The sequence below is a fragment of the Physeter macrocephalus genome, chromosome 3 (genome assembly GCF_002837175.3).
Source record: "Physeter macrocephalus isolate SW-GA chromosome 3, ASM283717v5, whole genome shotgun sequence".
NCBI lineage: Eukaryota > Metazoa > Chordata > Mammalia > Artiodactyla > Physeteridae > Physeter > Physeter macrocephalus.
Genome location: NC_041216.1, coordinates 31,109,766 through 31,133,481, shown reverse-complemented (window position 1 = coordinate 31,133,481; position 23,716 = coordinate 31,109,766). Strand labels below are relative to the sequence as shown.

The 23,716-nt window shown below is 61.7% G+C and overlaps 3 protein-coding genes across 4 annotated transcripts in view; 1 reads left to right on the top strand and 2 right to left on the bottom strand.

The window, feature by feature from the left end:
- The window catches only part of MORN1 (MORN repeat containing 1), a 48,773-nt gene extending 42,852 nt beyond the window's left edge, over positions 1-5,921 (bottom strand). Inside the window, 6 exon segments of the mRNA XM_028484288.1 lie at positions 1,259-1,346; positions 1,927-2,017; positions 2,922-3,032; positions 3,520-3,618; positions 4,618-4,689; positions 5,846-5,921. Coding sequence (XP_028340089.1) covers positions 1,259-1,346; positions 1,927-2,017; positions 2,922-3,032; positions 3,520-3,618; positions 4,618-4,689; positions 5,846-5,921 — 537 coding nt within the window.
- A 267-nt stretch (positions 5,922-6,188) lies between these two features.
- Positions 6,189-16,548, top strand: RER1 (retention in endoplasmic reticulum sorting receptor 1). Its single transcript, XM_024125667.3, has 7 exons — positions 6,189-6,348; positions 10,003-10,084; positions 11,118-11,222; positions 13,002-13,101; positions 14,379-14,457; positions 15,605-15,740; positions 16,293-16,548. The coding sequence occupies exons 2-7, from the start codon at positions 10,004-10,006 to the stop codon at positions 16,380-16,382; spliced, it is 591 nt and encodes a 196-aa protein (XP_023981435.1). The 5' UTR covers positions 6,189-6,348; position 10,003; the 3' UTR covers positions 16,383-16,548.
- Positions 16,549-16,641: 93 nt separating this feature from the next.
- Positions 16,642-23,596, bottom strand: PEX10 (peroxisomal biogenesis factor 10). Of its 2 annotated transcripts, XR_002891957.3 has the most exons (7): positions 23,379-23,596; positions 22,353-22,433; positions 21,583-21,956; positions 20,141-20,316; positions 19,916-20,051; positions 18,924-19,052; positions 16,642-18,465 (listed from the first exon to the last, which is right to left on the bottom strand). XR_002891957.3 is itself a non-coding variant. In XM_024125666.3 (6 exons), the coding sequence occupies exons 1-6, from the start codon at positions 23,488-23,490 to the stop codon at positions 18,984-18,986; spliced, it is 948 nt and encodes a 315-aa protein (XP_023981434.1). In that variant the 5' UTR covers positions 23,491-23,596; the 3' UTR covers positions 16,642-18,983. The 2 variants fall into 2 exon arrangements, 1 of the variants encoding a protein (XP_023981434.1); XM_024125666.3 differs by having other exon boundaries at positions 16,642-19,052.
- Positions 23,597-23,716: the final 120 nt, after the last annotated feature.

Below are 23,716 nucleotides of genomic sequence, written 5' to 3'. Positions count from 1 at the left end.
TGAGCTCCCGTCCAGGACACCAAGGGCCTCGCGGCCGCCGTCACCACATCCACAGCCACGTGCAACCCTCGGCTCCCGAGGCCCAGATTCAGCTGGCGCATCACAGCCAAGCTCGGTGGCAGCTCAGTCACTCCCAAAGCTACCACGTACCACGAGTCACATCTCCCACGGCCTCAGCCCCACGCGGTCAGGCCCGAGGATGCAGCCAGGCCGGTCCCCACACCCCATCTTTGGGGGCGCCTCCTGGGGTCACTTTCGCATTTCCTTTTCCATATTCCTGCTTTTACTCCTTTGAGTATTTTGCTGTCATTCGCTAGTTAATACTTTCACGTTCAATTACTGGTGTGACTTCTGTCTTCCGGTGGATTCTGGTTCAGGCATCACCACCATCCATCCGACGCTTGGGCCAAAAATGCAGGGACATCTTCGCTTCTGCTCTTGTCAACCAGTCCAGTGTCTGTACCTCCAAACCACCCCAAATTTGGTTCTACACCCCATGCAGGCGGCCATCACCTCTCTCCATGAGTGAGAGCAAGAGAAACCTTCCAAACACAGGGATCGGGTCACCGACTCCTTCCAGCACTTTCTGTGATGTGTTGGATAAAACTCCAACCCCTCGTGGCTCCAGGGCCTACGCGTGGGACTGCCCAGACCTCCTGCCTTGCCTCCCCTGACCCCTGCTCTGGCCACGCAGGCTTCTTCCTGCCTCGGAGCCCAGCCTCGCCCTTCCGCTCGCTGCCTGCAACGCCCTCCCCTGCGGTCTCCATGCGGTGGCCCCTTCCCATCCTTCAGACCTGGCTCACGCGGCATTCTCGGGCCCCTGGCTGCATCTCTGCAGGGCCGGCTGGGCCCACAGGCCGGCGTGCAGGAAGCACAAGGACGATGGATTCTGGGGGCCCGAGGTCTTCCCATGTGCCTGCATCTCTTGGCCTCGTGGCACCTAAAACCCCCCATCAACCCGAGAGAAGCAGCTGCCACGACGAAGGGGGGTGGGGCGCAGAGCCCCGCTCGCGAGGAGCGGGAAGGGCCCTCGCCGGCGTCCCCAGGCTGTCGAGGGCCCTGGGACCCCACGGGTATCTCCTCTCAAAAGGCTTCACCAGGCCGTTCCCCCAGGAGAGAGCGCTGCGTCAGGGGGGTTTCAGGGACCAGACGGGACGGGAACGGTGGCCAACCCTACCTCGCAGGGTCAGAGGGCAGCACCTGGGCTGCGCCCCGGGCGGCACCAGGGGTAGAGGACGCCCGGCCGGCGGGTCCGTACCTCATAGATGGGGCCGTCCGCACGGCGCAGCGTCCCGTGGCCCTGGCGCTGGTCCTGGACCCAGTCGCCCTCGTACTCATCTCCGTTCCTGAGGGACAAACGCGGAGGCTGCTCTCAGGCTGGGAAGGGCCAGGTGGCTGTGTGACGCACACCGGCTCCTCCGACTGGGGCTCAGCACGCACCCCCGGGACCAAGGCAAAAATAGGCCCGGAACAGATGGCGCAAGCTGCGGCCGTGCCAGGGCCCGGCCAGCGGGGCAGGTGGCCTCGGCGCCCGGGGTGGTGCACTGATGGCAGGCCCCGCTTGCTGGGCCCCAGGTGTGAAGGTTTGGAGAGGATAACGGGAAGGAAATGGGGGGGGCCTGCAAATCCCAAGGGCAGGATTTTGCACGAAAACTGCCCGGAGAGTGAAAGACGCCCAGCACTGGGCCCGAAGCAGAGAGCCCGCGGATGCCACCCGACTCGGCCCCGCTCCACCCTCACTCCCACCCGACCTTCCCACCTGGTGTTTCATTGGAGGAGGGGGATGGATGTTCTTTCTACTAAATACACACAGAACCAACGTCAGTAACTGAGGGAGAAATTGCAGGATCATATGAAAAAATCACAGACCGTACTTTCAGGGCTGGGTGTTCGATGGGGGTACGGCCCACAGGACGGCGGACTCACTGGAAGACCATCCGTCCTTGGCCGTGCCGCTTGCTGTCGTGAAACGACCCCCGGTACACTTGTCCATCTGCGTCCACTAGGTGCCCCTGTCCTGGAGGCGGGCGACAGTCGAGGGTCACCTCGTGCCTCCGCTGGGGGAGGGGGGCGTCTAGAAGAAGGACGGGGCCGGCACCCCCTGTAGCCGGGCCCCATGGGGGTCCCTCGGCTCCGCAATCCGATCTGGGGCGGCCTGGCAGCCACACGCAGCCGGAGAGGCTCTGGGTCCAGCTCTCAAGGTCCCGAGCGAGGGTGGGGGCGCCCGGACCCCCCAGCATCGGAGACTGAAACGCTCTGCCGTCCGGCTGGGGTGGCGCTGCCGCGCGGTCCAGGCCAGCTCGCAGGTGCGAGTTCACGCTGAGGACCGACGGTCATGCAGGGCCTCTACCACCTACTCGAAGGGCCCAAAGGCCAGAGGAAGTGCTCGTGACGACACGGAGTCTCGGGGCCTGGACACTCGGGAAGGGGAGGGCGTCCTGACACCTCACGGGAGGCCTTGGAGGGGGACAGAGCTGCGCCCACGCCGGGCGTGCTGTCGGGGCCTGGGACTGCTCCGCTCGCTCCGGTGACCCCGGGGCTCTGCCTGCCGCTCCCCGGGATGTGGCCTCCTGACTCACTGGGTCCCACAGGACGTGGAGGAGGTGACTGAGCCGAGGGTCAAGAGGACCCACAGCGCTGGTCGAGCCACTGCGACCCTCAGCGAGGCCGGGAGACCCGCCCGGCCGAGCCCAGGCCAGACCGCTGACACGGGATGGAGGGCGATGGCTGAGCGGGGACCTGAGTCACCGGGTTTGAGGGGCTCGCTGTGAGCCCTGCGCTCTGAACCGCACCGGACCGGGGAGCACACTCGCGCCCGGGGCCGTCCAGGCCCCGAGTCAGTATCCGGGGAGGGCTGGGGTCCGGGCCCCACAGTGTCCACCCCGAGGCTGAGGCCTCACGCCTTCCCGCGGACCCCGGACCTTCTCTCAGGCCGCGGAAGAGCTCCCCTTCCTAACGTCCGCCGGCTTTGTACTTCATGACACCATGTCCTTGGGGTTCTCCCAGAACAAACTGTCCGGTGTAGGTGTTCCCTGGTGTGGACGGGAGGCGGAAGTGGTGTGCAGGGTTAGACTCGTTTCCCGAGTCCCGCGGGATAACCAGTAGTTCCTGCCCGACCCCCGGGCAGTGGTAGCAAAAAACGGTGTCCCTTTATCTCACTGCTCACCCTGAACGAGGGAAATGCGACTCCCTCCCTCCCAGCAGTGTGCGTGCAGACTCCATCGCAAGGGGACCCTCTCTGGGGCATCTGCGTGCTGGAGGCAAAGGCCCCGCCGGGCCAGAGTCCGTGGGGTGAGGCTTCTCTCCGCTAAGAATCCAACACCCGCTTGCCGGTGGGGGTCTGAGGTTCTGCGGGCAGCAGTGTGGCCACCCTGCCCCAGGCTGGCGCGAGGCCATTACAAGACACCTCAGGGAAACCAGGGGTCCCCAGGTTACAGATGGAAGTGCCTTCTGCACCCGGAAGGGAGGGGCCAGCTCACACCAGGGTTGGTTTAGGAGGAAAGTGTCGGGCCAGCTAACCTGTCAGGGCCCAGTGCCGGCAGCCCTCTCCCGTGATCTCTCCGTCTACAAACTCGCCTTCGTAATAACTCCCGTCTTTCAGCAGAAGTTGGCCCTGACCTGGTGAAAGACACCGTGCTGTCAGGCAGTGGCTGGGAGTGACCGCTGGGGCATGCGGGTGGCCAGGCTCGTTTCTCAGGGACGAGAGCGGAGCCATGAAAGTCTCTGCGTTTGAGCCCATCTCTCACCCGGCACGTGCTCTCTGCAGGCTCACCCACACGTGCTCTCTGCAGGCTCACCCACACGTGCTCTCTGCAGGCTCACCCACACGTGCTCTCTGCAGGCTCACCCACACGTGTCCGCCACCAAGAACGTCCGTGAAGCAGGACTGAGCATCGTCCTGCTGTCCCGGCCATCAAAAGTGCAAGGACCCCGCCCCCGACCTCCTCAGAGGGGACTCGACGGCCACCTCGCCTCTGTCAGTGCAATGGCAGAAGGGGAGACAGAGAGAGTCTGTGGTCATAGGGTGACACTGAAGCATACACACATTTCCAAAAGGAGGAACCACTCTGTCCAGGCCAGGAAGAGAATCAGAGATTTCAGCACAAAAGTGAGAAACATCCGTGGGGCAAAAACGTTACAAGAAAAATCAATAAAAGTCAAAAGGTTCAAAATACAGAAAATCCTGGCAGCCAACAGATGTAAAAATAGCTCATGAGAAAATACCGAAAGATCAATCCTCCAGTAGAAAAACAAGCAGAGGATGTGAGCAGACAGAACCCCAAACAGGCATAAAACCGTGAGTGTAAACTTTGGAAAGTTCAGGCCTGCCTCTGGGGTGGGGGGACTCCAGGGGACTTTCACTTGATACTTGCTCTCCCCTGCTGCTTAGATTTTCTACAAAAACGGGTAGTCTCTTTATCATCAGAAAAAAAGGAAAAGCAGATTTCATCAGCACCAGGGGAGCTGTCCAGGCCTCCAGCGCCGCAGGATGGCCCCTCACGGGCACTAGTGAGTGCTGAGGGCCCGGTGTGGCCAGCACCTGTGTGGCCCCCAGATCGGCAGGGACACAGGCCATCAGCGGCATGGCTGCAGGAAGAGGCCACAGCCCATCCTTACCATGTTTCCTGCTTCCTCTCCATTCTCCTTCATATCGAAAGAAAGAATTCGGGTAAACGTAGACCCCGTAACCTGAATGTTGAAAGGAGGGTGCACAGGTGAGCAAGAGACACAGGTGACCCGGCTGATGGCCAGCAAGCACTGAGGTGCGGGCCGTCCCGGGGCGTCTCCAGGTGTCTGTGGCTTCACCCCCAGTGAACTCCCCTGCCCACTGCTCCCCAAAGGCTCAGTTTCGGTCACGACTCTCCCTGTTCATCTGTTTATGCACCAGACACGCTGAGCACCTACTCTGTGCAGAGAGGCCCGGGGGGAGGCAGGCTAGGAGTGAGCGCAGGGTCCTTGAGAGGAGCGTGCGTGTTGGTGGGAGGGTGGATGGGTGTGCGCGGGGGTGGGGAGCCTTCCTGAGAGGGGACCCTTCCTGAGAGGGGACATTTGAACTGAGCCCAATCAGCTGGGGGTAAGTGAGGGCACAAGGGGAAGAGCCGTCCCGGTCATCTCTCTGTAGGGACCTCATCCCCCCAGTGGCCTCCTGTGCCCTCCGGACAAAATCCACACTTGCACCCAAGGAGGGCCTGCCCATCGCCACTTCTTGCCACTCAGCTGCTGGGTGCACCATCCCCCAACTCCAGTAGTTCCTGGAGGAGGCAGGGCCCCCTCCCCACCAGCCCCCCTATTTCAAGGCCAACTTGGGGCAAGCGGCTCTAGGGAAGCTTGGGGTTGCCAGACTCTGGTATCTGCCATAAACGAGGCTCGGGTTCTACCTGAAGTTAAGCGGTGTGGACTCGGATCTCTACGGCCCCGTTTTTTTCATTCTATGAACAGGTCCTATCAAACCTCCTCTGACCGCGCGTCGGGGACGTTGGGAGGCGCGGTCAGAGGAGGCGATCCCTGCCAGGACGCAGGGACACCAAGGGCCGACTCGGTTCCTGCCGGCTGGGTCGCCAAGACACGGCCGGTTCTGCTACTCTGGGCCCGGGACCCCGCCCATCCCGCGGGCACCGGGACACGCGAAGGCGCGTCCCTCCCAAATCGGGGTCGACGAGGCTTCCGGGGGTTGCGGGCTGGGCTCGGGGGAGGCTCGCGTGGGGAGCCCCGCTGGGCTTGGGGGCCGCGGGTTCTGGACTTCCTGAAGTGAAAGTGCGGGTGCGGGGACGCGCAGCGAGCGCCCGGACCTGCCCGCCTCCCTCCCATCCGGACCGAGGCCCGGTAGGGCGCAGTCGGCTGTTACCGTCCCGCGGTGGCCGAGCCGGGAGGTCTCGGCGCACCAAGCGGGAGCTCGCGCACCCATCACGGGCGGACGCCATCTTGCCTCTAGAGTGTCCCTTAGCAACCTCATAGCACTCCTCCATTGGCTCGTTGGTCGCGAGGGGGCGTGGCCTCGGGCTCAGTCTCTGGGCGTTACCAATCTCTGGAGCGGAGCTGTCTGGGCCCGGAGCCAGAGGACGCGACTGCGCTTGCGCAACGCGGCGAATTTCCGCTGCTGACATCCCTTCCGCCGACGCGCCGCTCCGCCAACGGCCTGGGCGCCCGCACAGGAAGCGGAAATGGTTGGAGGCTCTCGGCCCCGCCCCGGCGGCCATCTTGAAGGCCCGGGAGGCGGTGCCGCGCAAGACGGAGCGGAAGCGCTCGGCTGCGTCTACCCGGACCGAGCGAAGCGCCGGCGCGGCCGCCACCCGCGTCCTCCTTCCCGCGGCCCTCGGGAGACCGCGCTCGGCCGCAGTGGACCGCGAGGTACCGGCGGGTGGGGTGGGGCAGGGCGGGGGCCGGGCGGGGGCCGGAGTCTTGGGGGCCGAGCGCGGGGCCGGGGCCGAACGGGGCCCCTGGGGTCGCCGCGATGACCGGCTCCCGGCCCCCGGCCCCCGCTGGCGCGTCCTGGAAGGGGTCGGCCGCCCGGCCCGGGCCGTGGGGCCTCGGTGTCCTCGCCGACCCAGGGCGGCCTGCGGGATTTGGGTAGGAAGCGTCGCGCTGGACTTGGGTCTCTTGAGGTCGAGTCCTGGCTATTCTGCGAACCGAGGATTCCGAGCGCTCGGGCCGAGCCGCCCGACGGCGCCCCGTGTGCTGGGCCCAGAGCTTCTTCCGGAAACTTGCCATGGGCACCTGAGCTTGGGAGCGTCCGGGGCGCCTGCTGCTCGGTCGGGTGGGTCTCACTTCTGGGGATGTGTAAGGTGGACCCCCGGGGCCCCTGGTTCTGGTGGTGCAGGTGCGGTGTGGTCAGGGTCCGGTGGAGACGGGAAGGTGGTCACGCCTTCCCGTGAGCACGGGAAGGGAGGGAGCAGCCGGCGGCGGGGCTTGGCCGAGCGCTCGAGTGGATGAGGTCTGGAAGGGCATTTCAGCGGAGGGAACAGCTTCAGAGGGTGGAAGTGTGGGAAATGACCACGCTGGGGCCCCAGGAGGAATGGGTGACCGTGCGCCGGGCGGGACTGTCCTCTGCGTGTGACGGGGCCATCTGGGGAGGGAGGTCCGCTCCACACACAGGTGCAGTGGTGGCTCCGGAACTCTGTACGCACTCTCCAGACGTGATACTCCTGGTCTCTGCTTGGAATGGCTTTGTCTTATTTTTGCCTTTGTTTTCTTGAGGCTGAGCCTGAAGCAGTGACATCCAACAGAGAACTCACTCACTGCGAGCTCTGTGCCGGGCCCTGTGGGCCGTGGGGCTGGCAGTGGACAGACAAGGCTGCCCCTTAGGAAGCTTGTGTTCTAGTAGGAGGCAATAGAGAGAGAAAGCGGAAAGCAATCAGAAACGATCGTCACATAAAATAAAACAGGGCGACGTGATGTGAGGAACCGGCACCTGTTGGACAGTCACAGGGGGCCTCTCTCGAGGAGGCGGCCTTGCAACAGCAGAGGGAAGAGGGCCGCAGACGGCCAGCCGTGCGAGGGTTGCCCCCCGGGACAGGTCTGACGTGTCTGAGGGAGACGGCCCGCTGCCTCCCTCCCTCGCTCCCTCGCTCCCTCGCTCCCTCGGCCGCCCTACGGGCCAGGCCTGCTGCTGGTGCTGACACGGCTGGCCGCTCACTCCCACAGGGGCCCTTTCCAGATGGGAGTGGGGCCGGCCGCCGTGGCCTGCGGGTCACGCCAGAGACAGGCCGTTTGACTCCAAAGTTCACGTTCTTAACGTCAGTGTCGGCGAGCTCAGCCGCGGCGTGGAGCCGTGTGTTACCATGTTTGTCGTTTTCCAGGTGATCTGAAGTTGGCTGTTTTGTTTTGGGAAGATTTTCCACACGTTCAGTTGAAAGAATGAGACTTAAAAGCAGTCATTTCTACTTAGGGCACGTTCTTTAAAGGAATAGCCAGGTTTTTCTAATGTTCATCTTAATGCCTCAGCTCAGCTCAAGTAGAAGCGTTTTAAAGGTAAACACTTTGGTCATAAAAAGTAAAATAAAGGGTAATTTGTATGGCACCGAAGGATAAATGATGTTACTGATGTAGCTTTCTGCTGGCCTGGCTTTGGCCTAAAGAGGGTGGCTGGCTGTCCTAGGTGACAAGTTCTAATGTAGCCCCTTTGAAAAAATGGAGTTTTTCCCAGTTGAACGTAAAGACAAACCTCCTTAAAAGACAGGACTGGGGGCTTCCCTGGTGGCGCAGTGGTTGCGCGTCTGCCTGCCGATGCAGGGGAACCGGGTTCGCGCCCCGGTCTGGGAGGATCCCACATGCCGCGGAGCGGCTGGGCCCGTGAGCCATGGCCGCTGGGCCTGCGCGTCCGGAGCCTGTGCTCCACAATGAGAGAGGCCACAACAGTGAGAGGCCCATGTACCGAAAAAAAAAAAAAAAAAAAAAAGACAGGACTGGGAGCCATGATTCACCTGTTCAGTTCAGCCGCGGCTCCCCTGAGAGCAAAGGGCACTTCCCAGGCTCCTCCGTGGCAGTCCTGCTGCTCCTGCGCCCGCTAGCCTAGTCGGCCCCCTCCACACGGTGGCTCCAGGAAATGGGGTCACTGAATGACAGACTTTTCAGCGCAGATGTGATGACGTGCCTGGTGGGACCGCTCAGGTTATTTTCACACCTGAGTTGTACAGCTGACCCTTGGACAACACAGGTTTGGACTGCGTGGGTCCACTCACGTGTGGATTTTTTTCACGGGAAAAGTACTGCGGTACTGCACAGTCTGTGGTTGGCTGAACTGCGGATCCAGGGGCCGACTGTAAAGTCATACTCGGCTTGTCGACTGCTGGGGGCCGGCGCCCCTAACTCTGCATTCTTCGAGGGTCAGCTGTAAGGGGCACGTTGTTCCACTTGGGACCCGCGATCGCATCGTGAGCCTGCCGACTTGCTCAGTGCACGTGGCAAGGATGTGTCGGCGGGCGTGGGTTCAGGCCCCAGCCCCGCTGTGCGCGGGCCGGGCGATGGGGCAGCTCGGGCCGTCGGGAGCCGTGGTTTTCTGTCTGAATGGGAAGGGCTGCTGTGCCAGCAGGTGCCATCTCCCCGATGAGGAAACTGAGGCCGCACAGCCGTGCCACTCAGGGGCCCTGGAAACAGACTCCGAGCTGGAGTCCGCTTCTGGTCCCCAGCCCTGCCGTGGTGCCAGACCGGAAGGAGCCACCCGCAAGTTTGTGGGCAGCGAGAGCTTTGCCCCGGCGTCTTCACCAGCTTCAGGCTGGCAGGGCCCTCCGTCCTCTGCATCCTCTGGTCCCGAGGTTCAGGTGGGGGCGTGCTGGGCTGCAGGAGCTGAGGTCAGAGCTACTCTTGACTTTGAAAAGTGGCTTAAACTATTTGGGGCTTGATCCTCTGTTGTGGAATAGGGGTGACGATGCCCTTGGCTTCCCTTAGTGACCTGGGTTCTCGCAGGCTAGAGGCGCGTGGAATCGCACGGCATGTTGAAATGGTCAGGAGCGGATAGGATTACCTCCACGCACAGATAAGGAACTGGGACGCAGACGGCTGATCACCTGAGGATCCTGGTCATGGAGTGGGGGGTACCGGCTCTGGGAGGACCTGGAGGTGCGCAGCTGGCACCGCGGGCAGGGCCTGGAGAGGTGGGGGCACCGAGGGGAGCCCGGGGAGCAGCAGGAGGAGGTGCTGGGGGCCGACCCCGGGAGGTGGACACAGCAGCGGGGCCACAGGACTTGGCCGTCAGCGAGGGCAGCTCCTGGGGACCTGCCGGAGGAGTGTGAGCCAGGTGACATTAGCAGGAACGAAAGTCCACCCAGTGCTGCTGCTTTGCATGTCACATGCCTTCCTGGCTCTCCACCAAAGCGTGTCGCTGGCTGGTTTCTTTCTTCTGGGTGACTGGGGGCAAAGACACACAGAAGCAAGCCACGGCATGGATGAAACAGTGAATACTGAGGAAACCTGCTAGACGGTGTTGATGAAAATAGGGCAAAATGATCCGGTCCTTGAGTGCTTGTTCTTTAATTTAAAAGTATGTTGTATTTTTCTCGTGTACAGCATGTCCGAAGGTGACAGTGTGGGAGATTCCGTCCACGGGAAACCTTCTGTGGTGTACAGATTCTTCACAAGGCTTGGACAGGTTGGTTTTCGGGTCACTGAGTTGCGGAAACATTTACATGAGACTTGACCCTGGGATGTTTCCCTGGGGCGTAAGTGTGCTGGCAGCCCCCGCAGGGTGGGCGGCCCCTCCCTGGGTCTCTCGTTCACCCTCTCGGAAGCTTTTCCCGTTGCCGTGAGGGTGCTGGGTCTCCTGAGGTTCAGGCCATGTACTTGTCTTCTGTGTTTTTTTTCCAACAACTTTTAAAATGTGAAAACCATTCTTAGCTCCTGGGCGGGATAGACCTGGCGGCCCCCGCTCTGTCCTTGCTGTCCCCTCGTCCAGACACCCATGTCCGCGGCCCCTGGGCCCCTCTGGCCCAGGCCTGCGCTCTGCAGCGGGAATACCCCTTGGGGCTGCAGCGAGGCCCGTGAGTTCTGGAGGAAGGAGTCTAACTCAGTCTAACTGTGCGAAGAATCGCACAGTTTGGTTCAAAACTAAAACTGTATTGATTTATAAAATTAAAAAATAGCATCTGGAAAAGTTCATAATTATTGAAGCCAGGTGATGGGCACATGTAGGCTCATATTCTCTCTCACGAATGGTTGAAATTTTTCAAGATTAAAATCTCAAATTTAGACTACACACGTGTATATTAATTATACACACACACGTGCACTTGTGTGAAGCTAAGGACTAAGGCAGTCGGCTCCGTGGCTCCTGGGCGGCTGGGACCGGCTCCGGGGGAAGCGGGCTTTGGGACAGGACCTCGGGTGGAGTCCCACATGCAGGGTGCTGACATTCTCCTTTCTCTGTCCCATCCTCTCTGGGGTTGAAGTTCAGTCTCCCCACAATGGCCCCTTGGGCTGATGCTGTAGGACCACGTGCTGCGAGAGGTGGTTCTGTAGTATTTTTGCTTAAGGGGTGGACTTGCCTCAGGAAGCACTGCAAATCTTGGATTAATTGTAGTCACCGCTTAGTGCCATTGACTTAAAATCTGAGGCAAACGCTGGCAGGAAGTGTGCTCTGCAGGAGGAGCTGCAGGGTCTCTGTAACTTGGGCGCTCTCTTTCCAGGTCTATCAGTCCTGGCTGGACAAGTCTACGCCATACACGGCTGTGCGATGGGTGGTGACGCTGGGCCTGAGCTTCGTTTACGTGATCCGAGTTTACCTGCTGCAGGTCGGTGGGGGGCGGCGGTGACGAGTCACCTCCCTGTGGTGTTGGCTGGGGTGGTGTTTTTCCTCCTGTCTCTGGATTAGGTGGGTTTATGGTGAAGGAAAGGGTCTCTAAAGATCATTTTTCAGTTAAGCACCAAGCATAAGAAAGACTTCAGTGACTGTCTTTAAAGGGGGGTTGTTTACATCCCGTTCTAAGTTCCTTGTATTCTGTTGCTGGGCTTCCCAGGACAGTCTTGGTGTCAGCCGGGCCTGGTGAGGTGACAGCGCTCTCCAGTGTCCTGGTCTGCACAGGGGACCCTCTGGCGCTCCTTGACCCTGCGTCGGGCAGGACTTACGGGGGCCGGGGACTCTCTAGGGACAAAGTCACCCGGACTGGCCACCCCATTCCCTGGGTGCCGTGAGCCATGCTGGTGTCCGAGGAGGGCCGGGTGGGGTGACCGAGGGTGGCACGGCGGCTCCAGGGCACGGACGCCCTCCCTGTACCTTTGGTGAGCGCCGGGCTCTGGACGGGAGTGCCCTGGGGACCCTGAGAGGAGGGCAGCTCGCGCTCCCGTGGGTCCCCCTTGTCCAGAGGAAGGAGGCTGAGGCATTTTCTCCCCCTCCTTGAAAGCGAACACCCTCCTTCCAGGTATTTCCCAAGGTTTAGGAGTATGTGTGTGCTTAGATGGATACCTCACCTACTGGATGCTATGCTGCGTCCAGTGCTGTGGGGAATTCTCATCTAAGCTAAGTGTAGAGACCTGTCCTTGGATGGTATTGTGTCTGCGTTCCTACAAGGAAGCCTAGGCCAGGCTCAGTGCAAAGGCGGTGGGGCCCCGGTCTAGCTCTGCAGCAGGGTGCGGTCTGTATTGGGTGTCTACGACTGACGTTCAGTTTGCTGTGATTGGCTCTAGATTTTTTTAAGAAACTGGACCTTGGTGCATTCTCAATGGAAAGAATGACCTAGAAACCTTGACTTGGGGGATTTGGGCGGGGGCGGGCGCATCTCGTACAGGTGGTTTCTCCTGTGCTCTGAGCTGAGTCTCTACCCGCCTTGGCATCCCTTCGGACTCAGCCCACCACGAGGAGCTGTGTAAACCTTCAGCTGTTAACTCTTCACATTTCGGTTTTTGTTTGACTTGAAAACATTTTAAGGCAGAAAGGGCTCATCTTGTTTGTGTGACAATGTTTAGGCTTTTACAGTTGGTCCTGCAGTGCAGCCCTGGTCCTGACTGGATGAAGTCTTTCCTCTAAGAGCGAGTCACGTGGCACGTGTGCCCCCTTCTCTGTGCCGCCTGAGGGGGGTTTGGCTCCACGACACTTTGCTGACTTGTGCTTGGTTTCCTGATTTTCCAGCTCTGGATTTCTTCTGGGCAAACGTTATGAACATTCCTGACACAGTGCGTGGTGGCGTGAACCGCCCGCCGGGAGGAGCTCGATCCCCAGTGTCTCAGGCTGGTCCGGAGCCTGCGTCTGGGTTAGGCGCCGCTGGCCGAGGGCAGGGCTTGTGACCTGGGTTTGCAGCTTGGGCGTGAGGCTTCGTTGAAGCACCCCCGTTTCTGCTGCCTTCCGGGGGGCTGGTGGCTTTACGTTCTGGGTGCACCTAACCGGACCCTTGAAAACGTTCGCCGTGTGGACCTTGGCTTATCCACTCTCAAGACCCACGGTGCAGTTTAAGATAAACTGTCAGCATGGATGCTCACTGCACTTCGGTCACTTTTTATGACTCCATGTCCTGGTTCAGTCCAGATAGGGAATGGGTTCAGGGTGGCCTCACTGACCGTTTCTCCTTCTCTTCCAGGGTTGGTACATCGTGACCTACGCCTTGGGAATCTACCATCTGAATCTCTTCATAGCTTTCCTTTCTCCAAAAGTGGATCCCTCCTTAATGGAAGATTCAGGTAGAGTAGAGACCGTCCACTTTGCTCCTTTTGGGGAGAGTTGTGGTCTTTCTACACTTCCCAGGATTGCTCCATTTTCTCTGGAAACATTTGAAATGTAAATTTCGGGGACTGTTCTCTGGGTGCTTAAAATGTACCTGCAACTTCTGTGATCCTGGCAAGTTTGTGGGACGACTTGCTAAGCCCTTGTGACAGTCACAGGAGGCAGGCGCTCCTGTCACCCCCGTTTGGCAGGTGAGGAAAGTGAGCCTTCGGGCTGTGGAACCTGGCGAGGTCCCGTGGGGGCGGGGGGAGCCAGGGCCTGCTTCCTGGGTAGCTGGCCCATCCACGTCCCCTCCACGCTTGCCTGTTAGGTCCCTTTCTCACAAAAGCAGGCTTCCACGGCGGCTCCACGTGGCTGACTGAGGCCACTGGCCCCCCGATGTCCCCTGAGGACGATGGGTTGAAAGGTTCGTGGCTCTGGCTGCTCCTGGCGTACCTGGGCCAGGTGGGGGCCTTGGCACACATCTGCTGGGCCAGCTGAGGGCAGGGATGGCTCACGACCAGATGCTGAGGCCTCCATTCCGGCACGTTGCAGCCACTGTTGGGAAAAGCCGACGCAGCTCCTGTGGAGCCCACGGAGTCAGAGGCACAGTTGTTAACGGCAGAGGCACACTTTACGCAGCCTGTTCACGTCACCATCGGAGCCTGTGTATTTTTTCTGTGGAGTATCTGATGAAAATAGCAAAGGAAACAACCCTTTCATTTGGTGCTGCATTGGGGGGATTAGGAAACAAGAGGCCCTTTCGGTAGGCCTCAGTTTCTCCATCTGTTAACTGGGGAGGGCACCTTCCCGCGTGGGCTGGGAGGCAGCTTGGGGGCCTCAGCCCGAGGCCCGGCTCGCGGCTCACTGCAGAGGGTGGCCGTCCTGAGCCCAGCGCCCCTGAGAGTGGATTCACGGCTCCCGCCTCTGTGCTCTCGTGGGCTGCGGACTTTCATCCTCCCCGTACCTCGTGTTGTACTGTTGACGCGTGCCTGAAAATCGGCGTGTGGTTGAATTTTTACGTGATCACTTAAAGTGGTCTTAAAAAGAAATTCTAATACAGATCTTCTAAAGCAGTGAATCGGTTTCTAAATCAACTGAAGGTCCCCATTTTATGTCCGGTTAAAGGATGTAAATCCGTATGTCACGTATCAGGCCTGCTGGTTCACATGCTCTAGGGAACCTTGAAAGGGCAGCCGTGGAAACGACAAGCTGCACTGCCTGCCTCACCTCCGGGTGACATTCTGCCTTTCAGACGATGGCCCCTCATTACCAACCAAACAGAATGAGGAGTTCCGGCCCTTCATTCGCAGGCTCCCAGAGTTTAAGTTTTGGTGAGTCACTTCCTAACGGTGGTTGTGAAGGACGCTCGTCCCCGCACGTGGCCGTGAGACGGGGGCAGGCGCTTCGGTCCCAGCGAGCCAGCAGCTTAGACTCCTTGGAGGAATGCCAGTTCTGTTGTGTTTCCTCGTTTTGAACGTTGACTCCCCCAGAACGTGAAGCGTGCCCGCTGGGCGTGGAGGGGGGTCTCGGGGCCTTGCAGCGCCCACCCCCCTCCCAAGGTAACACCGCTGCACCTCGACGCCGCCGAAAAGAGGCTGCTGCTGGGGAGGCGGGTCCCGGGTGTGTGGCACACTCAGCCTCGGGGCGACGCTGCTTCGTGCACGGCGCCCCTCCCGGTGGCCTGAAGGGGGACCAGCTCTCTCCCCACTCGGTCCTCGGGGTGGCTTGGGCGTCCCCAGGCCTCCTGGAGGCGGTCACGTGTGTGTGACGTTGTTTGTGACAAGGACGAACGTGACAGGAGGATGGAGGTGACCCCTTAGTGGTATGTGTGGGGGGGTGGTCCGTGAACGTGTCTGTCCTGTGTCGTCACAAAAGTGAAGGCAAAGAGCTGCCGCCCTCAGCCTGTCCTCCTGGTGCGGGGCTGGCCGTGCGGGTGCTTGGTGAGTCCCTGTGGGATGAGTGTGAAACGCTGGGCCCAGGGCTGTGGGGGGTGGGGGGTGGCGGCGGGCAAGGCCGGGTCCTGCCGCCCCCCGAGGAAAGGGGGACCAAGGGGGATTTTAAGTAGGGCTGTGACCCTGATGGGTTGGGCCCTGAGCCGGAGGGAGGGCGGCCCTGAGGCCTGACTCTGCCTGCTTCCCCGGGGACACCGCTCGGCCACTGGGGGACGGCCTGCTGGGCGTGTGGGACTCAAGCCTTGAGGCTCGGGACTGGATTTCTACACGTGGGCCCCAGCAGCACATGGGGGGGCACCTGCATCCCCCAGCTGCCGGCCTGGGCAGTGCCAGGGCCCCCACTGCTGTTTTACACTTTGTGTAATTTCAGAAAACTTCGAGTGTTCAAGGGACTAAGAACGCCGTGTCCGTGGTCACACGTAGTACGTCGGACACGCCCCACGCAGCGCCCACCCCCCTCCGCAAGTGGAGACCCACGCCGTCCTCGGGGCCGCCGTCCGGCACTGACCTTCTCTCCTTCCGTTAGGCACGCGGCGACCAAGGGCATCCTGGTGGCCATGGTCTGCACCTTCTTTGAGGCGTTCAACGTGCCGGTGTTCTGGCCCATCCTGGTGATGTACTTCATCATGCTCTTCTGCATCACGATGAAGAGGCAAATAAAGGTAAAACCCGGATGGCTCTGCACCGCGAGACACGCCGCCCGCTGCTGGTAGCTTTGGGAGAGCCGGCTCGGGCCCGAGACGCGGGAGGGCCGTGTGGCCCCTGCCCTCCCTGCAGGTCTGACGGGGGCGGTGCCCGCTCCCCGCCAGCACAGCACAGCCAGTTGACACCCTCAGGTCTGGCACACCATACTGCGGGCCAGTCGGGGCCCAGGACCTGCCAGACGGTGTGTTCTGCCAACACCACCCTAGAACGGGCCTGGCCAGACAGGGCGGTGCGGCTTCCTCCTGGCCTCCCCCCGCCCCCCAACCACCTGGGCCCGGGTGCCACCCCTTCTGCGTCCCCAGCCCAGTAGCACATGGGGCGTCACGAAGCCCATCCCACACCCGCAGGGTTTCCGGCAGCTCGGCCGGCTCCGCTGGGCAGTGGGGGGGGGCGAGGGCGTCCGCCGGAGCTCTGGCTCCACGCCCGGTATGTGGAGAAGGTGGGGCTCGGAGTTGGAGGGAAGGTGGGTCACGGGGAAGCCGTGCTGAGACGCGTCTGCCTGTCCCCAGCACATGATCAAGTACCGGTACATCCCGTTCACGCACGGCAAGAGGACGTACAAGGGGAAGGAGGACGTGGGCAAGACGTTCGCCAGCTAGACGCGGCCGCCCTCCGCGGGCCCTGGACGGCCACGAGTTGCTGTGACGCCGTCTTCTTTCCTCACATAAAGTAGTTGATTACAAGGGAGTTATTTTCTTTTTAAAAAGGAGCTTCAATTATTTGTAACTGAAATATCAGGTTCTTGAAGAAACTGGCATTTAAACCGAATCGCATTGATTTCTTTTCCAGTGCCGGTCAGGCGTCCAGACGCTGGCCTTGCAGAGCGCAGGCCGGGCGGACAGCCGTGTGGGCTGGGGGGCGGGGGCGGGGGGCCGGGTCCGCGGAAGGAGCCAGGACGCCGCCAGCTGCTGCCTCCCGGGACGCTCACCGTGGCCCCGGAGGACGCTCGCCCGTCCGTCCGGCGCGTGGAGGAGATTCTGCGGCAACTCCGGGCTCTAATGCCGGTTTCCGAATTTCATCTCGCTAGAGATGCGTTGAGTTGGCCTCTATCATAATGACTCAAAACTTCGTTCTTAACTACCGTGATTGCTTCTGAGGGCCTGGAATTATAAATATATATATTTTAATTGTTTGAGATTATTTTGACACATTTCTTTGATACGTGAAGGGTTGTTTTAACTTAAACGTGTTTTGATGCAGCAGCCCCTTTTCAGAGACACCTGGCAGGAGCAGCCAGTTCTGTGGCTTTTCACACATGGCTTCCCACTTTCTGCGGGGAAACAGCTCTGACCTGCATGTCAACTTTTTTGATGTGATAAAAACCAGTACTCATAAACATTTCACCGAGTGACTTTTTAATTCCAGCCTCATTAAAGACGACGTCCCTGCTCTCCCGTAGTCTTCACGTAACCCGCTACGCCTCCGGCGCTGAGGGCCTGGCGGGGGAGCGCGGCCTCCCTGGAGGGCGGGCCGTGCTGCTGGGGCCGCGGCCCAGACACCGGTGGTCTGTTCCCACTCCCCGCTGCAAGCGCCGTTTCCATCTGCCTGCGGGTTTCAGACATCGAGTGTTTACCGCCTGGCTTTTCTTTTGCCAGGTTTTGCCTAGCTGAAATCGAGCTCCTCTTGCTTTTAAGAGGCCGTATGAAGACCTTTTGTGTACCTGATCCTGAATTTTAACTTCACGTGTAAATGATGTCCAAATTGGTACTTTTATTACCACATTGTGGTACCTGAGGTGTTCAAACTCTAGACTTTTTTTGGTTTTTCATACTTTCTCATGATAAATGCACAGGCCTGAAATACGGGAAATTGCGGGCACTTGGTGAGTGTAAGTAAGGGGTTTTGGGAACCGTGGAGCCTCCCCTGGGGCTCCTGCCTGTCTGGAGCAGGGCCCACGGTCACGGCCTGCCTCTGGGGCTGACCTCTGCTCGCTGAGGAGTCTGTGTTCCTGCATCACGGCGCCCACAGAGTCACATGGAGGGAGAAGCAGCCTGCAGGGGCCCTGGGAGGGCCCCTTCCACGTGGGCTTCCGTTCACCTCACGGCGCTAACACACCAGCACTTCTGTGGAACTGGTGGTGTAAGGATGCCTATGGTGAAGTCCTGTCTCTGCACAGCTTAGGTAGCTCTAAAAACCTGAAAATAAAAGTGGTGGCAGGAAGTGTGTTGGACACAGCCGTGAGCCGGTGTAGGCAAGCTGGCCCACTACCAGCTTTGGAGACGGGTGGCCTCAGTGGGTTAGGCTGGCTGGGACCTGCCAGGCGCTCCAAGCAGGAGGTGACCGCTCGTGTTGAGAGGCCAGGACGCACACTTCCATTTTCTTTTTATTTATTTCTTTTTAAAATTTTTTATCTTTGGCCGCGTTGGGTCTTTGTTGCTGCGCGCACGCTTTCTCTAGTTGCGGCGAGCAGGGGCTACTCTTCGTTGCGGTGTGCGGGCTTCTTATCGTGGTGGCTTCTCGTGGAGCACGGGCTCTAGGCGTGTGGGCTTCAGTAGTTGTGGCATGTGGGCTCGGTAGTTGTGGCTCACGGGCTCTAGAGGGCAGGCTCAGTAGCTGGGGTGCACGGGCTTAGTTGCTCCACGGCATGTGGGATCTTCCCGGCCCAGGGCTTGAACCCACGTGCCCTGCATTGGCAGGCGGCTTCTTAATCACTGCGTCACCAGGGAAGAAGCTCTCCGTTTTCTAAAACGGGAAACAAACTTGACATTCATTACAAGGCACCTGCCAAATGTGTTAGGGGGCGATCGATCTCGGTCCTTTCCGGGAAGGGCTGTGCCCCCTTGCCCCCAAAGCCAGCTCCAGTGACAAGGGTTAAGGTTTGTGGGTCGTTTGGGCTGGAAGACTGACCATGCTGGGAAGGCACACTGCTCAGTCCTGGCCCGCCTGGCCCTGCCCCCACTGTGTGCCTGGTGTTGGATACAAATGACCGGTTTGGAGAAGGGAGGAAAATTCTCTTTAAGTGCTGAGCTGTCTGGCTGGCAGCCCTGCAGGCCCTGCCCAACCTGCCCTGAAGCCATTTCACGGCCAGGTCCAGGTCCAGCGCCTGTCCTCCCTGGCGGCTGGCACGGTATCTTATGTGACAAAGAATAAAAGACTTGAGAGTTTCATGATTTCTGTGCAAGTAAAGTCAACTTGTCAACCTTGAGAATAAACTTCCTCCTGACGTCAGGAAAGACTCCTGGGCTCCTCCCTCCGTCGGGTCAGCGGTAGTGCCGCAGGTAGACCAGCTTCTGGGGGAGGAACTTCTCCCTGCAGAGGGGACACTCCATCTGTGGGGGGAGGAGGAAGGTCACGGGTTGTGACCCCTACAACCCCGGGGGTCCCTCCCCCACTGGCATCTCCAGTAAAACACAGATGTACACACGTCTCTATTAAGACAGAAAAAACATTTTTTTGAGATGATGCAGGCAGTCGGGGCGCAGAGCAGGGACGGTGACCAGCGAGGAGATGGCCAGGCCACGGGTGACTTGGGACGAGGGAGGGCGCTTGGCCGCGGAACGACCGTGGCTGCCCTGAGCCTCTCGGAGTTTCTGGGTGTGAGCTCACGGGTCCCCCATCCCCACCCTCAGGGCCGGGTCCCTACTGGCCCGGGAAGGTCAGCCCCTTGCCTGCCAGGCACACATGTGCCCTGGGGCCTCGCGGAGCGGCCTGGACCCCACGGAGGAGGCTGCAGCCACCCGCGCCCCGCAGGCCCTGAGGAAGGCTCCTTGGGCAGCGTGTGGACGCGACATCCCAGTAACGAGGCGGGCTTGGCCTCAGGCCCCAAGGAGAGACGGGGCGGAGGTACACGGGGGCCTGGGACCGGCCCCTTCCTGAAGCCAGCGCAGGGGTAAGAGGTGGCAGAGCTCCCTGCTCTGGCCCCCTGGACCCCACACCCTGAGATCTCAAGGTCGAGCGTGCGGCTCTCGCTCCGAGGGTTCCCAGGTGGGTGGCTGGGGCCTGCCTTTTGGGAGCGGAGCCGCCACAGCGGGCTTCCGGCCACCGCAGCTCCCTGCCTCCAGCCCAGCCGGGGGCTTTTAAAAACAGGACCCCCCCCGCCCCGCCCTCCGCCCCGAACTAGCGCGGCTGTGGAGGCAGGCAGTGGGCCCAGTGCAGCGGGGGTGGCCCGGGGGCCTACGCTCAGGACGCCCACCTTGGTGTCGGCCCAGTGGGTGATGCAGCCCCAGCAGAACAGGTGGCCGCAGGGCGTGGCCGTCGAGTACCTGCGCTCCTCCAGGCACAAGGTGCAGAGCGAGGTTCTGGAAACTGCTCTCTCCTCTGCGTAGCTCCTGGCAGGAGAGGGGGGACGACGAGACAGAACTGAGCCCGAGTTCCGTGTGGCGCTGGGTAGCCCCCGCCCTGGCGCAACGCTGCGCACCTGCGGTGGGACAGGCCACGCTGCGGCCTCCACTCCCTCTGGGCGCGCTGCCTCTGCCGGAAGCCGTAGAGCTGCAGGCCCGCGGTCAGTGCCAGGTGCAGCAGGGACACGAGCCCCAGCAGCCTGTAGCTGGCACGGGCCCGAGGGTCCTCTTCGAGCGGGTGGCGGACACGGAGCTGTCAGGGACCCGGGGGGGGGGGGGTACAGTCACATGATCCGTTGGCATGAGGCACTGAGTGGCCCAGGGGCCAGGCCTCCCCTGTGGGACGAAGCCAAGGCCTGCCCTCTGGCTGCGGGATGGGGCAGGAGCACCTGGCAGGCTCTGTGCTGGGCGGCAGCCGGGGGGGCACAGCTGGACAGCTCAGGGCCTCACCCCCGGCGGGAGCCCAGCACTGAGCGAGGACGGCCACGAACCTCGAAGCCCGCAGTCACTAGGCTGCAGGCAAGGTGTCGCGGGGAGAGAGGGGGACGACCAGGCCTCCAAGCCTCATAGAAAAAGAACTGGCGAAGAAGCCTGAGCAGGGCGCCCAGTGGGATGGGAGGGGCGCCAAGCGTGGCATTCCCGCTACTCAGCCCCGTGGGAGGAACAGAGCTCCCGCTTCTAGCAAGGCCCCAGACCACCCGGGTGACGTTCTGCAGCTGGGACTCCCGGCCACGTCCCCCAAGGGAAAGCTGCTTGCCCCCCGCCTCTGTCTCCTTCCCCCCAGGGAATGGGGACAGTCAGGTCAGCCAGACTGGCCAGAGCCTGGAGCCCGAGAGGCAGGGCCCTGGGTGCCTGCGTAGGAAGAGCCCCGTGGCAGCCCCCAGTGCCCTGACTGGGTTGAGCCCGTGCTTCCAGGCCCCTCTGTGGCAGCAGCTTAGCAAACACCCTCCCTAACGGGTAGAGCAAGCGTGGTGAGGACTGGGGCGGGGCTGAGGAGGGGGCGTGCACGTGCCGGGACAGCACTGCCAAGGCAGCCTGGAGACCTCCAGGGGGCAGCGGGCCCGAGGGAAGGCCCTCCGGATGAACCTGGGAGCAAGGGCGTTAGCCGAGACTCAGGAGGGTCCGAGTGCCTGTGGCGGGCGGAGCCCAGGGGAGGCTAGCGGGGATGCTGGTGGCAACAGGGTCCCTGTGGGTCACCATCAGGATGTCCCGACACCTGACCCTCTGTCAGGGCGGCCTGGAAGGGTGGGCATGGGGTCCAGGAGCCGGGGCCCCAGGCCTGCGCTCAGGGTGCAGAGCGGGGCGGGCACACGTGCTGGCGGCAGGAAGACAGACTTGCCCTGCCCTCAGGGTTTATGGAAGCCAGCCTTGTGCAGGTCTTTCAGCAAAATGGGACCGGATAAGACCCGTGCTTCCAGTGGAGGATTTCAGCTCCAGCCCTGTGGCTGTCCTCGGGGACAGAGGCCCCGAAGAGCAGTTCCCTGCAGAAGAGCGGGCCCAGGCGGCACCTGTGACTCACGTAGGTGGTGCCTGTGAACCTCTTGGCCAGGTGGTAGAAGGCGCCACGGATGTAGAACCAGGCGACGTGGAGGCGCTGGAGGCAGCCGAGGCCCTGCCTGAGCACCGACACAGCCCGCAGGAGCGCCCCCTGCTGCTGCTCCGTCAGGGCGGCCGAGCACCGGCGCATCCAGCGCCTGGCCCCCGACGGGCCCCGGGCACCGTCGCCACCGGCCTGCAGCTCGCGCTCCAGGCGGAGCAGGGCCTGGTCCAGCAAGTAGGGCAGGACCGTGTGCAGCGCCACCAGGACCCCGCGGCGCAACCTCGAGGGCACTCGGCCCTGGGTCGGGTCCACCTGCACGAGGCTGACGTACTCCTCCCCGAGGGTCTGGTAGCCTGTGGGGAGAGGGACCGGGGAGAGGGACAGGCAGGGACCTGCCAGCGACTTCCTTCTCTCTACCGGGTCCCTACGATGCTCACAGCCCAGGCCCTGTGACAGGGCCGAGGGCCGGGACCCCTCTCGGGCCACGGGCTCAGCCACGGAGAAGCGTTCCCAGACAGACTTGACAGGGGTGCTTCAGAGCTTCCAGAGGCCCCGGCCTGGGCTCAGGGCCTGGCCTCCCACCTAGGGAAAGGGTTCGGGGTCCCCTCCTTCCCTGAGGCTGCATGCGGCCGAGCTCGGGGGACACTGAGAAGCACCTCCAGAAGCTTCTCACTCTGCTGGCAGCCCCTCTCCTGTCCTCTGGGCTCGGCGTGTGCTGTGGGCCTTGAGGTCCTGCCAGGGGCTGCTACCTGCCAGTGTAGTGAGGCCAAAGTAGGCGACATCCGACACCAGCTCAATCTCTCTCCTCCACTCCAGCCACTTCTTCGCACCTGAGAGGAGGAACCACGTCATTTCTGAGGGGTTGGGGCGAGGGTGGTGCAGCGTAAGGATTAGGAACAGGCCTCCTTCCGCTGCCAAGGCCCAGCCCCGTCACCCTTCCACGCGGCCGAGACTGTCCTAAACCACACTCTGTCCTCTCCCTGGCCTCCTGTGCTGTCCACTCTGCTCCATCTATACCTGCCTCGTCTGGGCCACTGAGTATCCTGAGAACTTACCAACCTGCAGCCACCTCCCCGTCCAGGACCCGCCTGGGCAACTGCTCTAGAGCCCAGAAGGGCCACGAGGACGGTGTAGTAGAGTGACCAGGAGCTCAAATCGAGCCCACCCATCCAGCATCAAATCCCAGCTCCCCACACCTCAGAAAGTTACAAGATCTCTCTGGAATCCCCGCTTCCCTGTCTCTAAGGAAGGGACTAGCAACAGGTCCCACTCAGAGGAATGTGTCGAGAAAAAAATGAGTTAACGTTCTGAAGCACGGAGAGCAGTGTCTGGCACAGAGTAAGTGAATGTGTTAGCAAAACGAATACACGGGCCATTTGTTCTGATCGTGTCGTGTCCCTCTCCTGCTCAAAACCTGCCCATGGCTACCCGCCCGAATCTACGGCCCAGCTTCGCTTCGGCTGCTCCGAAAAGGAGCCCGCTGTCGTCTGGAATCCACCCCACGCTCTTGCCCCTCCACTGGGCTCCGACGCCGCTGCTCCACGGGAGACTCCCCGTGTCCCCAGAGCCGTGGACTCTCCCACGCCTGGTGCCTGGCCCCCACCCCCGCCCCCGGCAGCAGGGGCCAAAGCCCGGGGCGCTCGCTCCTTCCTTCGGCTCAGGTCTTGGGGGGGCGAGCAGGGCCTGGCCGAGCCTGCGGAGGGCTGACCGGAGGGCCTGTGGCTCGTCGGCCCGCTTCGCGCCCCAACGGCCCCCGCGGCCCCGCGGGGGCTCACCCGCGAGGCTGTGCAGGGCGCCGCCCGCCGCGCTCCGCAGCCTGCCACGGTAGTAGTCGTCCTTCTGCGCCGCGCGGACTACCTCCGGGGGGCTGGCGGCCGCGGGGGCCATGGCCTAGGGTCGCGGGGCCGCGGGGACCGTGGAGACCGGGGAGAACGTGGTGACCGAAGAGACCGTGGTAACCTGGGGCTGCGGGGAAGCGGATAGCCACGCCCACGCTGCGGCGCCTCCTGACGGCGCTGGGCTCGGCGTGCGGCGCAGACCTTGTGCGTCACAGACCTTGTGCGTCACGGCGCGCGCGCGTCCCGGGGCGGGGCCTGCGGCGGGGCGGGGCCTG